Source organism: Magallana gigas, chromosome 8 (assembly GCF_963853765.1).
Source record: "Magallana gigas chromosome 8, xbMagGiga1.1, whole genome shotgun sequence".
Taxonomy (NCBI): domain Eukaryota; kingdom Metazoa; phylum Mollusca; class Bivalvia; order Ostreida; family Ostreidae; genus Magallana; species Magallana gigas.
Window position 1 is genome coordinate 17840482 of NC_088860.1, and position 17708 is coordinate 17858189.

A 17708-nucleotide genomic window follows, 5' to 3' on the forward strand; every position below is an offset into this window, starting at 1 on the left:
GATAAATATAGTTTCAAGAAAGTGAAACTATGATTAACAAATCTTAACCATAGTTAAAGAATGTTAATTATAGTTTACAGATGTTTCTCTATATTTATCAGCAAATATATTGTAAAAGTTATTTGGAGACGGATAAACTTCGATTATCATTTGTTAACTATAGTTCACAACTTTTAAATATAGTTTTACAGATGAAATCTAAAGTTAACAAATCGTTAACTTTAGTTTGCGGTTCGAAAACTGTACTGAGTTACCATGCAGTCGATAAACCTAATTTATTAAATGTGCAACTATATGTTTATGTCCATTTTTGTCAGTTTGGCCTGTCATATCCCTCCCCCTAAAAAAAAAAAAAAAAAAAAACCAAAAAACAAAAAACAAAACAAAACAACAAACAAACTAAAAAGAACGATGAAAACAAAACAAAACAAAAACCCCACAACTTTCCAAAATGAATCTTATAAACCCTAATCGGGGGGGGGGGGGTTGTAGCGTATCTACTGTAGTGTACCTATAACTTAAATACTAGCATTGCTACTTTTCTTCATTTCACTTTAGTTTTTGACATGCATATGGTACAAAAATAAAATGCACCCTCTACTGATGCTACCTGCCTGAGATTTTGGCTGATGTAACCTGGAATCTGGACATTGAACTTTTTCGAGGAACGAGTTATCTAGGAAGTGTCAGCCCGGATGTTTACAATACAGAAAATGTGTCGTGTGCTGTAAAACACTTCGTGAGTTCGTCAGATAACGTGATAAAAAAGGATAAAAGATAAGGTCATTTCAATGAAAAATGAAAGTTAAGTTACCAGATTAAGAAATCAAAGCGGTCATATAAGATATCAGGTAAATTTATATATGTTATTTATGTCTCTGATGAGACGAAGGGGTTCAAATTGTGTAGATTTGATAAATAATTTTACATGATCAGCTGATGCAATGAAGTAATTCGATTCATCATGAGCTGTACCGATTCATCTTATATTCTTATTTACATTTTTTATGAACTCACATTATTACATAATAAATACATGTACGTTTTATTTGTAAGTAAACAGGAAATATTTACATTTCCCAGTGTGTTTGAAATAAAACAATTAACAAATCGCAATCATGGCAAGTATTAAACTTTATTAAACATTATTATACACCAACTGACATTCTGTGGGACGCAAGCACAGTAATTTGAAAAATTATTTGATTACCTCGTGATATTCGGAGAATTACTCCTTATTAACTGAATGATGAAAGATGTGTTTATTATTTTTAAATCAGTATGTGTAGTTTCTGTAAATTCTATTTACCTTACTGTGCACTGTACTACTAAGAAATATTTCATATTGTATGCTGTTGTTATAGATTATAATGTTAAAATATAAAACATATTTTATTTAATTTTGTTATTAATAGTACTTTGTGGGGGGGGGGGATGGGGGGGGGGTGGCTGTGTATGCATGGATTGTACAATTTTGATTCCAAATCTCCAAAGCAACCAATATCTTGAGAACATTAAGCGTATGCATGCATGGATATAAATGTATAAGTGTGAGTCTATAGTGAAAAAGGAGGAATAAGCAAATTGAAATGAAAACATTATATGACTAAACCAGGAATGGTTATCAAACCTGAGGCCTTTGGATCTCTAGTCTGTAGTTTGATAGGTGGAATGAGCAAATAATTAACATTGAAACTATGTAGCTAGAAGAGGAATCAAACCTGGGACCCCTGCATCTTCCACTAAGCAACCCAGGCAGATATCCAAGCTGCAACAACTTAACTAACAAATCTTTCAAAAGTTAATTGGGAAAGATATTAAAGATTTTATTACGTAAAGAAATTAATATGCAAAGTATAACTATTCATTATACTTCATATATTCAGGTCAAAGGTGTAATATGTTTTTATTTCATTAAGCAGACAAAATTTTGGAAAATAATACTTAATATAATCTGATTAGATCTGAAATCAATTTCTATTGAATTTTGATGTTTTTATTCTATCAGCTTTAAGAATTGATCATTATATTTGTTGATAGCAATTACCAATTTTATCTTATTGAGATAAAAAGTGATATCTAAATATACATGGGTTAAAATGTATATAACCTGTGTAACCTAGAAATTTAATATGCGTACATGTACCTTAATTTATGTACTTGTATTAATTTACATGTTCATATACTTTGCAGTTGTACATGTAGTAATGTATCTAAAAACATATGTTGATAAATGCAGAAGTATACACTTTAATAGGAATGATTCAAATTTGTTTTGATCATAAGAATTTATGAGTTTGTTATTTGAACATTTTTATTGTGTCAGATACAAAATGATACTTTCTTTGCCAGTTTCTTATACAGAACAAGTATGTGACAACCCATAAACCACACACCAAATGAGGTTATCACTGGGGGGTTTGGTTCTTGTGTTGATCATATAACAACTGATATTGATTTATCCTTTATCATTGCCACTTGAACGATAACTCAACTATTTGCGCTTTAAGTATGTGAACAGCAGTGTCATACATGTATTATAATGAATTGCAATTTTGGATGCACATATTGTACTGATTAAAAATATATGAAATATTGTTTACTGTGCATATCAAGTACAAAATATAGATATGCCAGCTAAAAGAAAGAGGATTCAAGGTATCTATAGCTGTAGATTACATTAGTATTTACATATAGTATCCAAACTCGGTAAGTTATGTTTTGATGGACATTTAGAAAGGGGTAATTAACTGTTATGCACAAAAATGAATCAACTGGGTGGATAATACTAAATAATTTTTTTGCTCAATTCAGGACACAAGTCTACAAGAAAAATGAGTACAAGAAAGAGAAACAGGAATGGAGATTTCATTGGAGAAGAGGCTGACCATCATTCTGTGAGTGCACATGATCCGAATAGCAGTGCAAATCAAAGTTATAAGTTTACTGTACCTTTATGAAGCATACATTTTACCTTTTCTCCTACAAAACTGGTGCAATAGCATTTTGCGTGTATTGAACATATTAATGCATGGTCCTATATGTGTGTATGTAGATATTCTGACATAAAATATGAATTTATCATTTATTTTAATTACTAACAAAAGCTGAAAAATGCAAAAAAAAAGTACTGAGTTTATACATTACATGTACCTGCATACAGCCTAAAATCAGTATATTACATATTATAAACATTCATCGAATGCCAATTTTTTGTGGGAATGGTTTTTTTTGGGGGGGGGGGGGTCTGATAGACAATAATTGTTGCACAAGTAGATCATGTAGATCTATCCATAAATATCAAGTGTTTATTGAAGCCTTTATATGTATCCCAGACAACAGATTTCATTGATTGGGCTATTGTCCACAATTATGGGTATACCCTTAAAACAGCATAGTACACTATAGTATAACGATATAAACTGATGCCCACAAATAAAGGAAAACCACAATATCAAAATATGTTAGATTATGGTAGGTCATCATCAGAAGATCAATGAATTCAGCAAGAAGATTTTTTAGTCGACACTTTTTTTTTGAATTTATATAAAGAGGCCATTTGTTTGCATTCATAGTTAGGTAAAATAATCAATATTTACTTGTTGGCATGTATGAAATAGGAAGCCTAGTTGTGACCACTATTCACTGTTGTAATCATCTGAGTGCTACATATGGGTGGGCTATCCTCAGGTGTTGGTCAGAGACAAGAACAAAAGATGACAAAGTTTCAATCTTTTAATGAGGATGATTATACACTGTGTTATCAAACTAATCTCTTTTTGTCCCTCGGGGGTATAAATTACATCCTGGTCAAAAATAGATGTAGTTTTTTCATATTGGACATGTGTCACCTATAGCAAAGAATGAAAGTTCAGAGATAAAGTAGTGAATGAACCTTGGTACTGGCTGTTTGTTCGGAGAGTTCAATAGTCGTCGTTTGGACCGTCACTATTAAAACAATCATCTGAATGCTGCAGATCTAAAGTGCAGCAACAATCTTTGACGACTGATACTGTCATTATAAGTACTCTGGATTGGGTTGTGTTGGAGCATTTGAAATTTGTACAGACATGAGTAGAAGTGTTGTTGCTGACAGGCTCTGTCCTAGAATAGACAACATGCAGATAGAGAATTCAGTTGATAATAAGGAGAATGTGTTACAATGCAATGGCAAACTAGGGCATAAAATGGTAAGATATACCCATGGCAAATTCAGTTCCTTACATTGCTTCATGATCACTGCTGATATTATAAATGTAGCCTTTCTGTTAATGTCATTGTGTCTTCGTCTTTGCATAAGCTGGTAATTGTCTATGTTGCACACAGCTTATTTTTTTTTCATGTATTTTTTACTTTGATGCATTCATCTTTCATTAGAATCTCAACTCAGTCTCTGGGTGCTGTGTGTCAAATTTACATTGGACAAATTTTTGTTGTAAATTCCCTAGTCATTCGATCTATCATTTGATATTGAATCATCCAATTTCACTCTGCACATTTTTTGTACTGCAAGAAACCAACCAAGGCGCTTGGTGAGTTTAAGCTCCTGAAACCCTCTGGCCCAGGAAAACGCCATGTCCAGGTAAACGTTAATTAACGAATATGCTAGACTTTTCATGACTGCTTGCCAATGATTTTCATTTTCACACTCGGTTTCTGGGGAGAGCTATGAGCAGCAAAACTTGGTCAGGACTATATAGACAACAATGTAGATGACATGTAACAGGTGTGACGTGTTGTCTCATTTATAATAATATGTAAAAGTGAGGAGGGGATCTAAAGTCTAAGTAACCTTACTCAAATTCATGAACCAGAGAAATTTAAAAGGAATAAAGCAAAATCAAACAAAACTAAAAAAGAAATTGATGTGTGAAAATTCAAACATCCAGTAATTGAATAATTGATATTAAAAATTTGGGAAGGGGGATTGTGTGATTATGGCAACGGATTAACACTAGATTTAGACTTTATCATATTTTATTAGAATAGATGTACTAAGTTACTAAATAATTTTATATCAATGGAGTAATTGACCTTTAAGTTCTGACAGTTTTTTGTTCAAACTTCTGGTGTATGCTGCATGCTTTAATTTGATATCATTTTATCATCCATTCATTTATCTCACACTTAATTTAGTTTAGAGAAATGGAGTTGGTGGGTACAGCATGATGCATGTATTTTAACAGTGTAAACAGTACTTTATTATACCCCCCGCAAACGAAGTTTGGGGGGGTATATAGGAATCACCTTGTCCGTCTGTCCGTCCGTCTGTCCGTCCGTCCGTCTGTCCGTCCGTCTGTCTGTGCAATCGTGTCCGGTCCATATCTTTCTTATGGAAAAACATTGGAAGTTCTTACTTCACACAAAGATTGCTTATGACCTAAGGGTGTGTCATGACCTTGATCCAAGGTCATTCGGGCAAGGTCAAGGTCACTGGCAGAAAAAATACAAAATTCGTGTCCGGTCCATATCTTTCTTATTGAGAAACATTGGAAGTTCTTAATTCACACAAAGATTGCTTATGACTTAAGGGTGTGTCATGACCTTGACCCAAGGTCATTTGGGCAAGGTCAAGGTCACTGGCTGAAAAAATACAAAACTTCGTGTCCGGTCCATATCTTTCATATGGAGAAACATTGGAAGTTCTTACTTCACACAAAGATTGCTTATGATCTAAGGGTGTGTCATGACCTTGACCCAAGGTCATTGAGGCAAGGTCAAGGTCACTGGCAGAAAAAGTGCAAAATTTGTGTCCGGCCCATTTCTTTCTTATGGAGAAACATTGGAAGTTCTTAATTCACACAAAGATTGCTTATGACGTATGGGTGTGTCATGACCTTGATCCAAGGTCATTTGGGCAAGGTCAAGGTCGTTGGGAAAATAGTGCAAAATTCGTGTCCGGTCATTATCTTTCTTATGGAGAAGCATTGAATGTTCTTACTTAACACAAATATTGCTTAGGACCAAAGGGTGTGTCATGACCTTGACCCAAGGGCATTTGGGCAAGGTCAAGGTCACTGGCATAAAAAGTGCAAAATTCGTGTCTGGTCATTATCTTTCTTATGGAGAAGCATTGAATGTTCTCACTTCACACAAATATTGCTTATGACCAACAGTTTTAAAAAAATAGAGCAGTTGTTATTTAAAGAAAATAGACGGTGAAATAGATTCATCCAATATTTACTGTAATTGGAAAAATACACACATTATGATTTTTATCCTAGCGGGGGGTATCAATTGTGAGCTTGCTCACAGTACCTCTAGTTTATGCAGATGTTATTGTCTCCACAATATCCCCATTCCTATTAACTTACAATTATGTAACTCTCAAGAGCTCTATGGAAAGACAAGTACCCTATGATGTAAATTGTGTCTCTGTATAGTGTTGAGGAAGGATCAAGACAGGGTGTTCTCTTTAGGGGTTCCTTTCTGAAATTTGGACTTTGCTGTTGATTTTTATTTGCAATTTGATGTTGGGCTCTGCTTATAAATCTTACCTCAAGCAAAACCTGAGCGAACACAGAAAGTGTACATGTGAGATGTTGACATGAAATACCAATGTCACATGTATGACATATTACTCTAGATCTCAAGCAGGCAAAGTCCAATATCATATCAAAGTCCTCCAGATAATTACTGATGTGTATACGTAGAAGTGACACTGAATGGAAGCTTTATTTGTATTGTGTGACGATGATAATGCACTTACATATGACCTTAATTTGCAGTAGGTGCTAAGTCCACATACCTATGGATGAAATCCTTGTAGGGCATAGGGTTTGGCTGATTTTGAATAATTAACCCAAAGTTTAATGAAACTTTTATTCCGCATGCATGAACTTAATACTCTTGAATTATGGTAGATGCTTAGCTCATCATGATATCATATTTGATAGGAAATCCCTCTTTGGCTTTATTATTCTAAGGCTTTGGCTACATAATAAACTCTTATTCCACATGTATTAATGAAATGTTTTAGGATTACCTGGTAAACTGATCTTATGTGATTAAATGAGATTCATTATGTAATTATACCCCCCGCAAACAAAGTTTGGGGGGGTATATAGGAATCACCTTGTCCGTCCATCCGTCCGTCCGTCTGTCTGTCTGTCTGTCCGTCTGTCTGTGCAATCGTGTCCGGTCCATATCTTTCTTATGGAGAAACATTGAAAGTTCTTACTTCACACAAAGATTGCTTATGACCTAAGGGTGTGTCATGACCTTGACCCAAGGTCATTCGGGCAAGGTCAAGGTCACTGGCAGAAAAAGTGCAAAATTTGTGTCCTGTCCATATCTTTCTTATGGGGAAACATTGGAAGTTCTTACTTTACACAAAGATTGCTTATGATTAAAGGTAGTGTCATGACCTTGACCCAAGGTCAATTGAGAAAGTTTAAGGTCATTGTTTCAAAAAAGCTAAATTCTGTCTGTGTCATGTCTTGTATTAATGGAAATATTAGAAGCTAAAAATTAACAGTTTTCAAAAATAAAGCAGTTGTTATTTATAGAAAATGGACAGTGAAATAGATTCATCCAATATTTTCTATAATAGCAAAAATACACGCGTTATGATTTTTTTCTTAGCGGGGGGTATCAATTGTGAGCTTGCTCACAGTACCTCTAGTTTTAATTATTTTTGGTGAAGAATATTTTATTCGTCTATGTTTAATTTCTTTTGCATTTATATACTGTATGCTTATATAATATGTACTATGTAACTATGTGCATGGCAATATTTCACATCAGTATTAATGATGGAGAGGGCTTATAGAGATATACACAATGCCAATTGCTTAGTCCAGTTACATGTATGTTATGTATATTTTATAAAATATGTTCTAATCTGATTTAATTAATTAAGGATTTTAAAAAAGTTTTTTTATTTAAGGTGTTCAACATGCTACATGTAACATTCTAAGGTTCGGATACATTATTATGTTTTAATACATGTATTATGCATACGCATTTATCAACAGTTTCAAACTTTATTTTTTCTTTCTTGCAGCCACCAAAACAGTCGTTAATTTTTCAGAAAAATAAAAAATTAATTTTATGTATATTTTCTACTTATAACAGTAGTAATATACTGTAAATGTACTCAAGGAATTCCTAGATGAGTAAATATGAAATCTAATATTGATAAATTGTCTACATTGACAGCTAGCTTTGAGCAAACCTGCCCCTTTCTCACATGATGAAGAGGCCATTGCAGAAAATGAAAGTGTTGACTACTCCAACAAAATTAGTCTGGAAATGGCCAAAGCGGGTGAAGGTATGTAACTGATGCCTATAAAGTTTCTAAAAAATTGTACTTGTAATGTTGCGTCTTCTACATCCTGATATATAGCAGATCTAAGAGGAACAAGTTTACAAGTCTGCACAGTAAAATCAGATTGTTGATGCAATCTAGAATTATGTGTATATACTTGTACAGAAATGTATTTCTGGAGAAAAGTAAAATCCACTGAAATTGATGGTTATCAAACATGGGGACAGGAAAATAGAGATTTCCTGTTGCCAAAGTAGGATGCATAAAGATACTATGAAAAATGCATGTAAAAGTTAAGAAGTAACTTCTACATTTTATACTGAATTTTTAATCCAGGATAAACTTTTAATACATTTTTATGTATATAAACACACAACCCTATATTTTGAAACCTACTGTTGGAAATTGGGCTTATGGAGATAAGCGTTAATTTCTAGGCATTTTATTTTATACCATACTGATAGATAGATCGAGTCCTCTAATAATCAGACAGAGTAAGGATTTCATGATTTTCCTTATTTCAAATAGCTCCACGACCAGTGAGGGTGTATGCTGATGGTATATATGACATGTTCCACTCGGGGCATGCTAGACAGCTGATGCAGGTCAAACTCGCCATTCCAAACGCGTATCTAATTGTTGGAGGTAAGGGGGATAACTTCAGAGGACTTTGATTGAACAAGCAAGCTCCTGAAATTCGATAAAAAGATAGTCTGACATATTGTTTGTAGCTTAATTTTGCAAGGTAGAAAACACACAGCATGTTGGAAAGAGACCATATCCCATTTTAAAATCATGCAATATTCATATTGTTATGCATTTAATTCCTTCATATTAAATACTGTTTCTCCACTAATCACAATAAATAAACTTTTAATCTTTTTGAAATTCTTGCCTGAAACTGCTTGGCCAATTTTTATGTTTGTAACATTTGTTTTACTTCAAATGCAATATATATTTTGAATCCTTAGACGTATCAAAAAATTTTGAGTCTGAACAATGAAAGTTGAAGAAGGTTCGACTGTACTACATGTATTTATTTTCATCCATACAGTTTGTGACGACGCTCTTACACACAAGATGAAGGGGAGGACAGTAATGAACGAAGCAGAGCGTTACGAGGCAGTAAGACATTGTAGATATGTGGACGAACTTCTGACAGGTGCTCCCTGGACGGTCACAGAGGACTTCTTAAAGAAACACAAGGTATCAACCAGCTTCAATTAATTAACATTTCTTATTGTAATTAATTGAAGTCTTGATTTTGTTTTGTTTTGGCAGTGAAAACTATCATCGATGGCCAAATTTACGAGGACTGGAAAGCTGCATCTTTGCTAGCCAAGGGTTTTTGGTCCACTTTGCTCCCCATAAACCCTTGGCGGATTTCATTACGAAAACTTGGCAATGTGGTGGTGCTATCTAGCGAGCAACTTGAGTTGCGCCCCTTGCATATTTACTTTTTAATCGAATTAAACAACATGTTATATACTCATTATGGCATTAATACAACTTGAAAACATGTTGACTACCGAATATCGGAACATAATTAACGATGCTATTAAATACGAATTTAGTTATAACCTAGGGAAAGCACGGAATATTTTATATATAGTGTTTTGTAAGGACCTGTACCGGAAGTGAAAAAGTCGCCGATTTATATGAAAGCTTTCATGCTATAAAAACCAGGTATCGTTGTCGTGAATATTGCGGGCCAAAGAAATTAATAAAACAGAGCTCATTTAACCTTTAAAGGGACTTAGACACGATTTGAGATCCAAAATTTTATTTTTATTTTTTTTGTATAAAATGGTTTACTGGTGCATTTTAAATGATTGACCAAAATATTAAAAGTTAAAGTCAAGTTACAAGCGAGATACAGAGGTAAGAATTGATTGTTATGTAAACAAAGCTCATAGTTGTTTACAAAAAAATGTAAGGTATAGAATTGCCATAATTTAGACAAAATGACATGTAAAAAACAATTTAAGCTAATTCAATATCTTCATAAATACTATAATCAACAAAAGAAAGTTACACTTGATTGAAACTTACACCAATACAACACATATGTAAAAATGACAATATTCGAGCTTTGTTTTAAACAAAATTAAGAATTATGAACTCTGTATCTTGCTTATAGCTTGATATTTGACTTCCAAATTTTGACATAGCATTATAAACTTCTATATTTATCGATCATTATGAACATTAAAAATGGAGAAAATAAAATTTGAAAATTTTAAGTCAAACCGTGTCTAAGTCCCTTTAAAAGCAATAACCATAAGCAGGAACGTATATACTAACAGGATAGGCAACTTCTACACGTACATTTGCCATGTTCACTTCCCATGCTATCACGCGAGCCTTGACAAGTTTGTAGAACTATGTTCAATCCCAGTAAAATATACAGGTTTTTAAAGCGATCTGGTTAGACCATCGTTGGGGAGACACTGTACTCGAGAACTTGTGTCTCAACTTGTTAAAAGCACCTAATGTTTTACCAAAGATCACACGTGTTTTTTCTTTTAAAGTTTATACACAAATGTATTTACAAGCACTGCGATTGGATCAGCTACTCGCAGCTGCAGCCAATCATAAAACGGAGCTTGTCACCGAGTTTTCATAATGAAATCTGCCAAGGGTTTATGGGGAGCAAAGTGGACAGAAAACCCTTGGCTTAGCGAAGATGGGATAGCTGTGGTCTTACATGTTTAGAATAATTGAATTAAGGAAGTTGAATGGTCAACAAATTAACCATCAGGATGTACCCTAAAGAATTTTTGACTAAATCATGTAAATATAAGTTTATGGGGGAAAAAAAATTGTATCTTAATTTTTAATGTAGATCTTATTGGTAACTTGTTGACCATCCAGCACCCTTAAAGCATTCTTAAAACTTTTGAGCATTGACACTAAGATGGATAAAAATTTTGAAAATTTCATTGCGTTTAGTACTGGTAGAGTTTCTTAATAATTTTGACAATGTTTATTGATTAAAATACAACTTCTATTATTAAATCAAAAGGAGATTGTGAAAAGAGCAGCAGAAATGCCATTAAATGAGTTATTTCCCCCTTAAAAGTTATTTATTAACATCTATTGGAGTATATGGCTTATTTTAAAAAACAACAAACAGGTACTTGTTTAATTAAAAGAAAAAAAATTGATGATTTATTCCCCCTTTTGTTTAATTTAAAGTTGTTATGAGTCTTGATAATCTGCTGACTTTCAGATTGACTTTGTGGCACACGATGATCTACCCTATGGAGCAGGAAACACGGAGGACATTTACCAAGGTCTCAAAGACAAGGGCATGTGAGTTTCTTTTACATAAATTGCAAACCAAATGCCCTTTGATGCTCCTATCTATCCTACTTCAGAAGCCTGTTCTAAGCTCTTGAAAAATGCTGATTTAGTCTTTATAATTTAATTGTGGGAATTAACTTGGAAATATGCTGTAAATGTGAAATTTCTGCTTGGAGGAAATTTACACCTAATACACAAAAAGAAAGTATTGGCTTTAATATCCATCAGTTAGCTGACTTTCTTGTGGATCAATTGTATGATAACTGTCTGTAATTACATGTATATCTATATGATTGTGTAATATGGAGAAATGCTGAGATATATTATGAAAATACTTTCAAGGTATATTTAAATTGTTTACATCTTGGATTCTCATGCATGTGTAACTACCAACACAGTAAAAACATGCTTAGAATGTTATAATGAATTGAAGCTTAATGGTATAGTTAAGTAATTTTCATTCCCTGCGGGTATTAAACATATTGTGAAGTTAACTGATATAACAAATTACGTTTATAACGAAAATCGGCAGTCCTTTTTACTGTACCTAGAAATATCCATGCATGAATTATTTGATCATTATTTGTAAAGAATTTAATAAGAAAAATTGTCAGTGGTTTAGAAATAAAAAGATTATAATTAATTTTAGGTTCCTGGCGACACAGAGAACTGAAGGTATATCAACAACTGACGTTATTGCCAGAATCATCAAGGACTATGATCTCTATGTTCGCAGAAATCTCAGTCGAGGCTATTCTGCTAAAGATCTCAACGTTAGTTACATGAGGGTGAGTTGCATCATTTTCTACACCAGTATAGAAATTCTTTAAGGAAGATTTATTCAGTAGAAAAAGGTGGTGCAGATTACTGGTATGACTTTTTGATGAAACTATAATAAAACTGATCCATACATTTGTAATTTCATTGCTACTCTTTTCTTTTGATATCAAATATTGATATTTTTTTTTACTTTCAGGAAAAAAGAATACAGTTTGAGACCAACTTGAATTCCATCAAAGACAAAGGGAAGGAACTGATAGACAAAACCAAGGACAAGGGGCACGAACTCCTACATCGATGGGAGGAGAGGTCCAAGGACTTTATAGGAAACTTCTTGGAATTGTTCGGCAGGGATGGAAGACTGGTAGGTGATTTTAAAAATATCAATTATCTGTATGTATTTCTGATTCTGTCTATGATTTCAAATGTGGGTGGTAGACGTCGTCTTTCAAAGCCAAATTTTCCCTTAACTTCAGATGTAAACTTATAAAGAGTGGCACTAGGAAATTGTAGACAAGCAAGGTTAGGGAGTTGCTTGACTTATACCAATAAGTATTTGATTTGAGATCATTGTTTCACTCAGCTATTATCATAATCCAACATTTGTTCTTATTTTTTTTCCTTCAAAAAATCCTATTAAGTTCAGATTGTTCGATCATAAATGTAGATTGCTTCACAAAGATAAAAAAATAAAATAATGTAAGGCCATTTCCTAGTGGCCTATCTTATAAAGTGCGATGAGGTTAGGTATATAGGAATGATTAGTAACCAGTTTAATTGGTCTGGACCATTTGACGTTGTGGAACATTTCTGATGTCAGACCACGATACAGGGGGCTGAGTCACCTGTACCAGAGGATTGCTCTTCCTTACCATTTGATTCTGATAAATTTGACAAATCAGTGATCTTGTTACATTAACTTCTTTTGGAACTGAAAAAAAAAGTTATGAAAAAAGGGAAATAACTGTTGAGAACGTATTTGTTTTCTTATACTTTAAAAGAGGATTTACAGTTTAATATAATTACAGTGTGTACACTTTTAAGGATTTGCTTATTGTGATTAAAACCATAGCAAAATCAGAGACAGCAAGGAAGTGGCAGATCTCTCCCTTTTCAGATTGTTATTTTCATAGTGATAACTGCAGATTTGACCATTTGTAAAACCAGGAAATTATACTATTTAGTAACAATTAGAATATATCAAATATATATCTGACTGTCACAGAATTGCCAGCGACCATCTGAATGGGTGTCTAAATGATCATTATGATATGAACTTTAATTGGTTTTTCTTGTGAGCTTTAGGATGTAAAGATATTCATATTCTTGACTGGATGACACTCTCAATGTCATGGACACAATTAAATAATTTGACTATACACTGATAGTAATATTCATTTAATATACTGTAAACACACACACATATCATATGAAATCATTTTGCAAATTAATTACTAAAAAATACAATTTAATCAAAATTAGATCCCTCCAGTAGATCACAATGTGTAGCATTCTGCTGGAGAGGATCAAGTGATCTAATTTTAATTAGATTGTCATATTATATTTGAAAAAATTAAGAATTGAATCTTGATATAAATATAGTTTGTTCTTCTCATTTTGTAGTCAACGTGGATCAGGGCCATTTCTCCACCAGCCAGCCCTACCCCAGGGGAAGGGTCCCACAGTGAAGATGATGAAAATGAAGAAGAGGAAGAATTGGAGCAGATATTTGACCACTCCCAAAAACCATCATTCACAGCTGGCCCTCCTCCCAAGAAAGGCCGCAAATCTCCCTCAGAGGACTCCTCATAACTGCTGCTTCATTTTATTTCCATTTGATTTATTGATACTTGTATATGATGCCATATCTGAGACTGAGTTGGAGCTGTTATTTAAGTTGTGATGTCTGTACCAGTCATTATTTGTGGGCTGTTGTTGATTGTTTTGCAGTCTTTTATATACCATAGAATTTTGTCTTCAAACATTCTTGTCATAGTTTTCATATAGTTCATACATGTAGTTTATGTATTTAAAAAAAAATGATTTATTATTTTTTTTTGGGGGGGGGGGGGTTGAGATGGGAAGGATGGAAGTTGAGAGGGTTGGGGAAGAGATGTTAAACTGTCATGATGTTGAATTACCTATGAAATGTTCTTTCATTACCGTCTTCCTTGGAAGACGGTATAAAGAGTTGAAATAATTTACAGTCTCCGGGCTGTGCACTTCCTCTTCTTTGTGATTGGTAGAAAATACATGATGTGAAAATTTACATTTATTTCATTGGTTGATATACTGTTCGGCACAAGGGAGATAATTTTTTGATGATCGATTTTACGTACGACTTAACAATTTTCGTAGATTTCAAATCTTAAAAAGTGAGAAAACGAAAGAACAATAAAAATGGCTCTTAGCTTTCATTTTTCTGTTAACCAGTTGAAAGGAATATTCTGCAACATCTCTTAAAATAATTTGTTCTTTTCTTTTTGTTTTGATTATACAAATATCAATGAAATTTAATACGGTATGGTTAATATCAGTAAACAAGTTTGTATATTAGATACGGTGAAACTAATATCAGTAAAAATGAATGATACTGAATGCAGTTGTATTGACTTTGATTTTACTACAGTGAACCCTTCCTAAGATCTCTTTTGACTTAATACTACAGTCGATTTCAAATAAATAATACGTGGTAATTTATTTTAAATTTTAAGCACGCACGCTTAAAAGGCACATATTTAAAAAAAAGTTTGGCACGCTATTGCATGGAGAAGAAGGCGACATTTATATAAAAAAAATAATTAAATTGTCTTTGATATCTTATTGCTGTTACGAGTTTGATTTAAAGACGGTAAGCTTTTTTAAAAAGCTAAACTTGTTCATGTTAAACTTCAATTGCTTAACACTGTTTTGTTAAGGTTTTTTTTTTTAATTGTGTATTGTGTGTCAAAGATTTATAATTATACCTACAAAAGGTAAATGTTAACATATACAGTTAGGACTTAAACCTAGAGGGTGATAGGTTTGATAAAAGAAGAAATTTTGTTTTCTTTATCATTAAAGTCTAAATTGCTGTTTTTATGCAGGTGGAAATTGAGACATCAATTGATTTCTTCTGAGAATAAAAATATATACAAATTATTCATGGGGAAAGGAGGGGAGTGGGGGTGGGGGGAATACATGTACCTAATTTTTAGGATTGCATGGAAACACATTCATTAGTTTTCTAGGTCTCTTGATTCAGAATGCCGAGCTGAAATACCTTATTGTTGAAGATTTGTACATTGTAGGTCTAATATAAAGTTGATTTTTTTCCCCTTAAACTAAATTGTACATTTCTGTTAATCTGTTAAATGTTCACAATTGCCATATGTTTTATTTGTATTTCTCTTTTTTTTTTTAAATTGAATGATATCAGTTAACATCTTTTACACTAAAGAATAATTTGATTCTTGTTGAAATGCCTGAGTCACTTGGTTAGCTAAATAAATTTATTGTATAATATGATTTGCCCACATCACAATGTAACACGCAAGCAAATTCAAATTCATACTGATCCTCTTGACATTACTTTTGAATTTTGTACAAGTCATCATTTTTTCAGATAATGGCAAGGTTTATTTAAATAAATTTAATTTCTACCTAAGTTTTATTAACTTGTGACATTTTATAAAGAAATTTAATTTCTACCTATATTATATGAGTATATTTTATGGTGTTTATAAATAATTTAAATTTCTACCTAATTGTTTTATGAATATAACTTGTGACAGTTAATAAAGAAATTTAATTTCTACCTATGTTATATGAGTATAACTTGTGACAGCTAGTTTATAGAACGTAAACTTAACAGAGGAAAATATTAGAATATTCCTTTGATAAAATGAAGATTTATCTCTACCAATACAAATAATCAACATTCTTTTTTTATGCATAAGAACCATATATCATGGCCACTCGTACACATGTAGGTGCTGTGGCATTATTAGATACATTTGTAGTTCCATTTCTGCATGCATGCATGTTCATGTAGAGTGATATATGTTTTACTGTATTAAATTATAATCTAGTCTAAATTGTAGTCAAATCATACTTTGAAATTTACAACTGCTTTTTTATTGTGAATGTATTATCATGGAACTTAGTGGATATTAGATTTTTTGCTGTGTCTATGTTTAAGAAAGCAATTCAAGGGGAACAACTTCGGTTGTACTACTAATTCTAGTGACAGTGTTTATTCTTGTCAGTCATATATATCTTCAATCTTGAGACATGCTTCCTATTTTTTTTTACAACCATCGATATTTGTTATCTACATTTATACATGAAATAAATCTATTATTATATACCATCATTGTTTGTTTACTTAGTACATAAATAAAACTCTTTGATCTCACTCACAAAAAAATGGGAGGATCTATGATTATTTCCTTGGGATACTATATATAGCTGGTCTAAATGATGAAGTTGATAAAGACTATGTATATCGTCAGTCAACAATCAACTCTGAGGACTATACATGACTTGAGTATAGATTACAAAAGATTTTTGCATTGTATTAGAATCATATTTGCTAAGAACAGGAAAGTAATTAACATCAGGATCAGTCAGTTTTGGGTAAGGAGTATGTACCTGGTGTGTGCATGCATGTAATGAATACACTAATTGCATGTCTACTTTTTGTTTTATTCTATTTAATATGAATGAATTTTGAATCTGACACTACCAAATGGGGGCTTTTTCTCAATTTCAAAGAATATTGTCATTTGCATACAGATAATCTTAATGGCCGGTTTCAGATAAAAGTAAAGAATTTTATAAAAGCATAAAGTCACACTTCTAAATTAACATGCACTTGAACATCGGCACATGGAAGAAAAGTGCACCAAAACATGTTGGGTGAAGTCATTTTCAGAAATGGGTCATTATATGCATTGCTTGTAAACTGTTTAACCTTGAACTAAGTGCATGAAAAAAATGACCCTTTTACATTGAAGCTGTTATGATAAGGGGAAAGAAAAAAGAGTAAGTTTATTTTTAAGAGTGTTGAGGAGTATTAGATGTTTTGCTTGTGAACAAAGCTATCTGACAATTTGTTTTTCTTTTCCATCAAGAAAATTACATAATCTCTACAACCTTATAGCCTTATTGCGCAACAACTAAGAAATCACAAGGATTAGCAATTGGGTTTTGTTTTAACTCTAGCTGTCCATGAAAATAGAAAAATATAAGTGCGCATTTTGTCATATTTTGCGCTTTACTTTTGTGTGTTAACAGAAATTAAAGCCGAGTTAATTATACATGTATTTCATAGATAATGATAGTAATTGTATTTGACATTTTTCTTTGAATG

General features: G+C 32.6%; 1 protein-coding gene across 8 annotated transcripts; it reads left to right on the forward strand.

Moving 5' to 3' along the window:
• Positions 1-691: 691 nt before the first annotated feature.
• LOC105319509 (choline-phosphate cytidylyltransferase B) lies at positions 692-16704 on the forward strand. Of its 8 annotated transcripts, none has more exons than XM_034472567.2 (11): positions 692-851; positions 2815-2897; positions 4514-4582; positions 5137-5154; positions 8161-8272; positions 8798-8914; positions 9324-9475; positions 11502-11584; positions 12225-12363; positions 12552-12719; positions 13979-16704. In XM_034472567.2, exons 2-11 carry the CDS (start codon positions 2835-2837, stop codon positions 14165-14167), a joined length of 1110 nt encoding a protein of 369 aa, XP_034328458.2. In that variant the 5' UTR covers positions 692-851; positions 2815-2834; the 3' UTR covers positions 14168-16704. The 8 variants fall into 8 exon arrangements, with proteins under 8 accessions (XP_034328458.2, XP_034328462.2, XP_034328455.2 ...); XM_034472564.2 differs by lacking the exon at positions 692-851 and adding an exon at positions 2616-2658; XM_034472566.2 differs by lacking the exons at positions 692-851; positions 5137-5154 and adding an exon at positions 2616-2658.
• The last annotated feature ends 1004 nt before the right edge of the window (positions 16705-17708 follow it).

Coding starts and splice junctions, on each gene's coding strand:
- LOC105319509 (XM_034472563.2), top strand. CDS start 4,071: ATGAGTAGAAGTGTTGTTGCTGACAGGCTCTGTCCTAGAATAGACAAC. Junction 9,476..11,501: donor ACTTCTTAAAGAAACACAAG/GTATCAACCAGC, acceptor GCTGACTTTCAG/ATTGACTTTGTGGCACACGA. Junction 11,585..12,224: donor GGTCTCAAAGACAAGGGCAT/GTGAGTTTCTTT, acceptor AATTAATTTTAG/GTTCCTGGCGACACAGAGAA.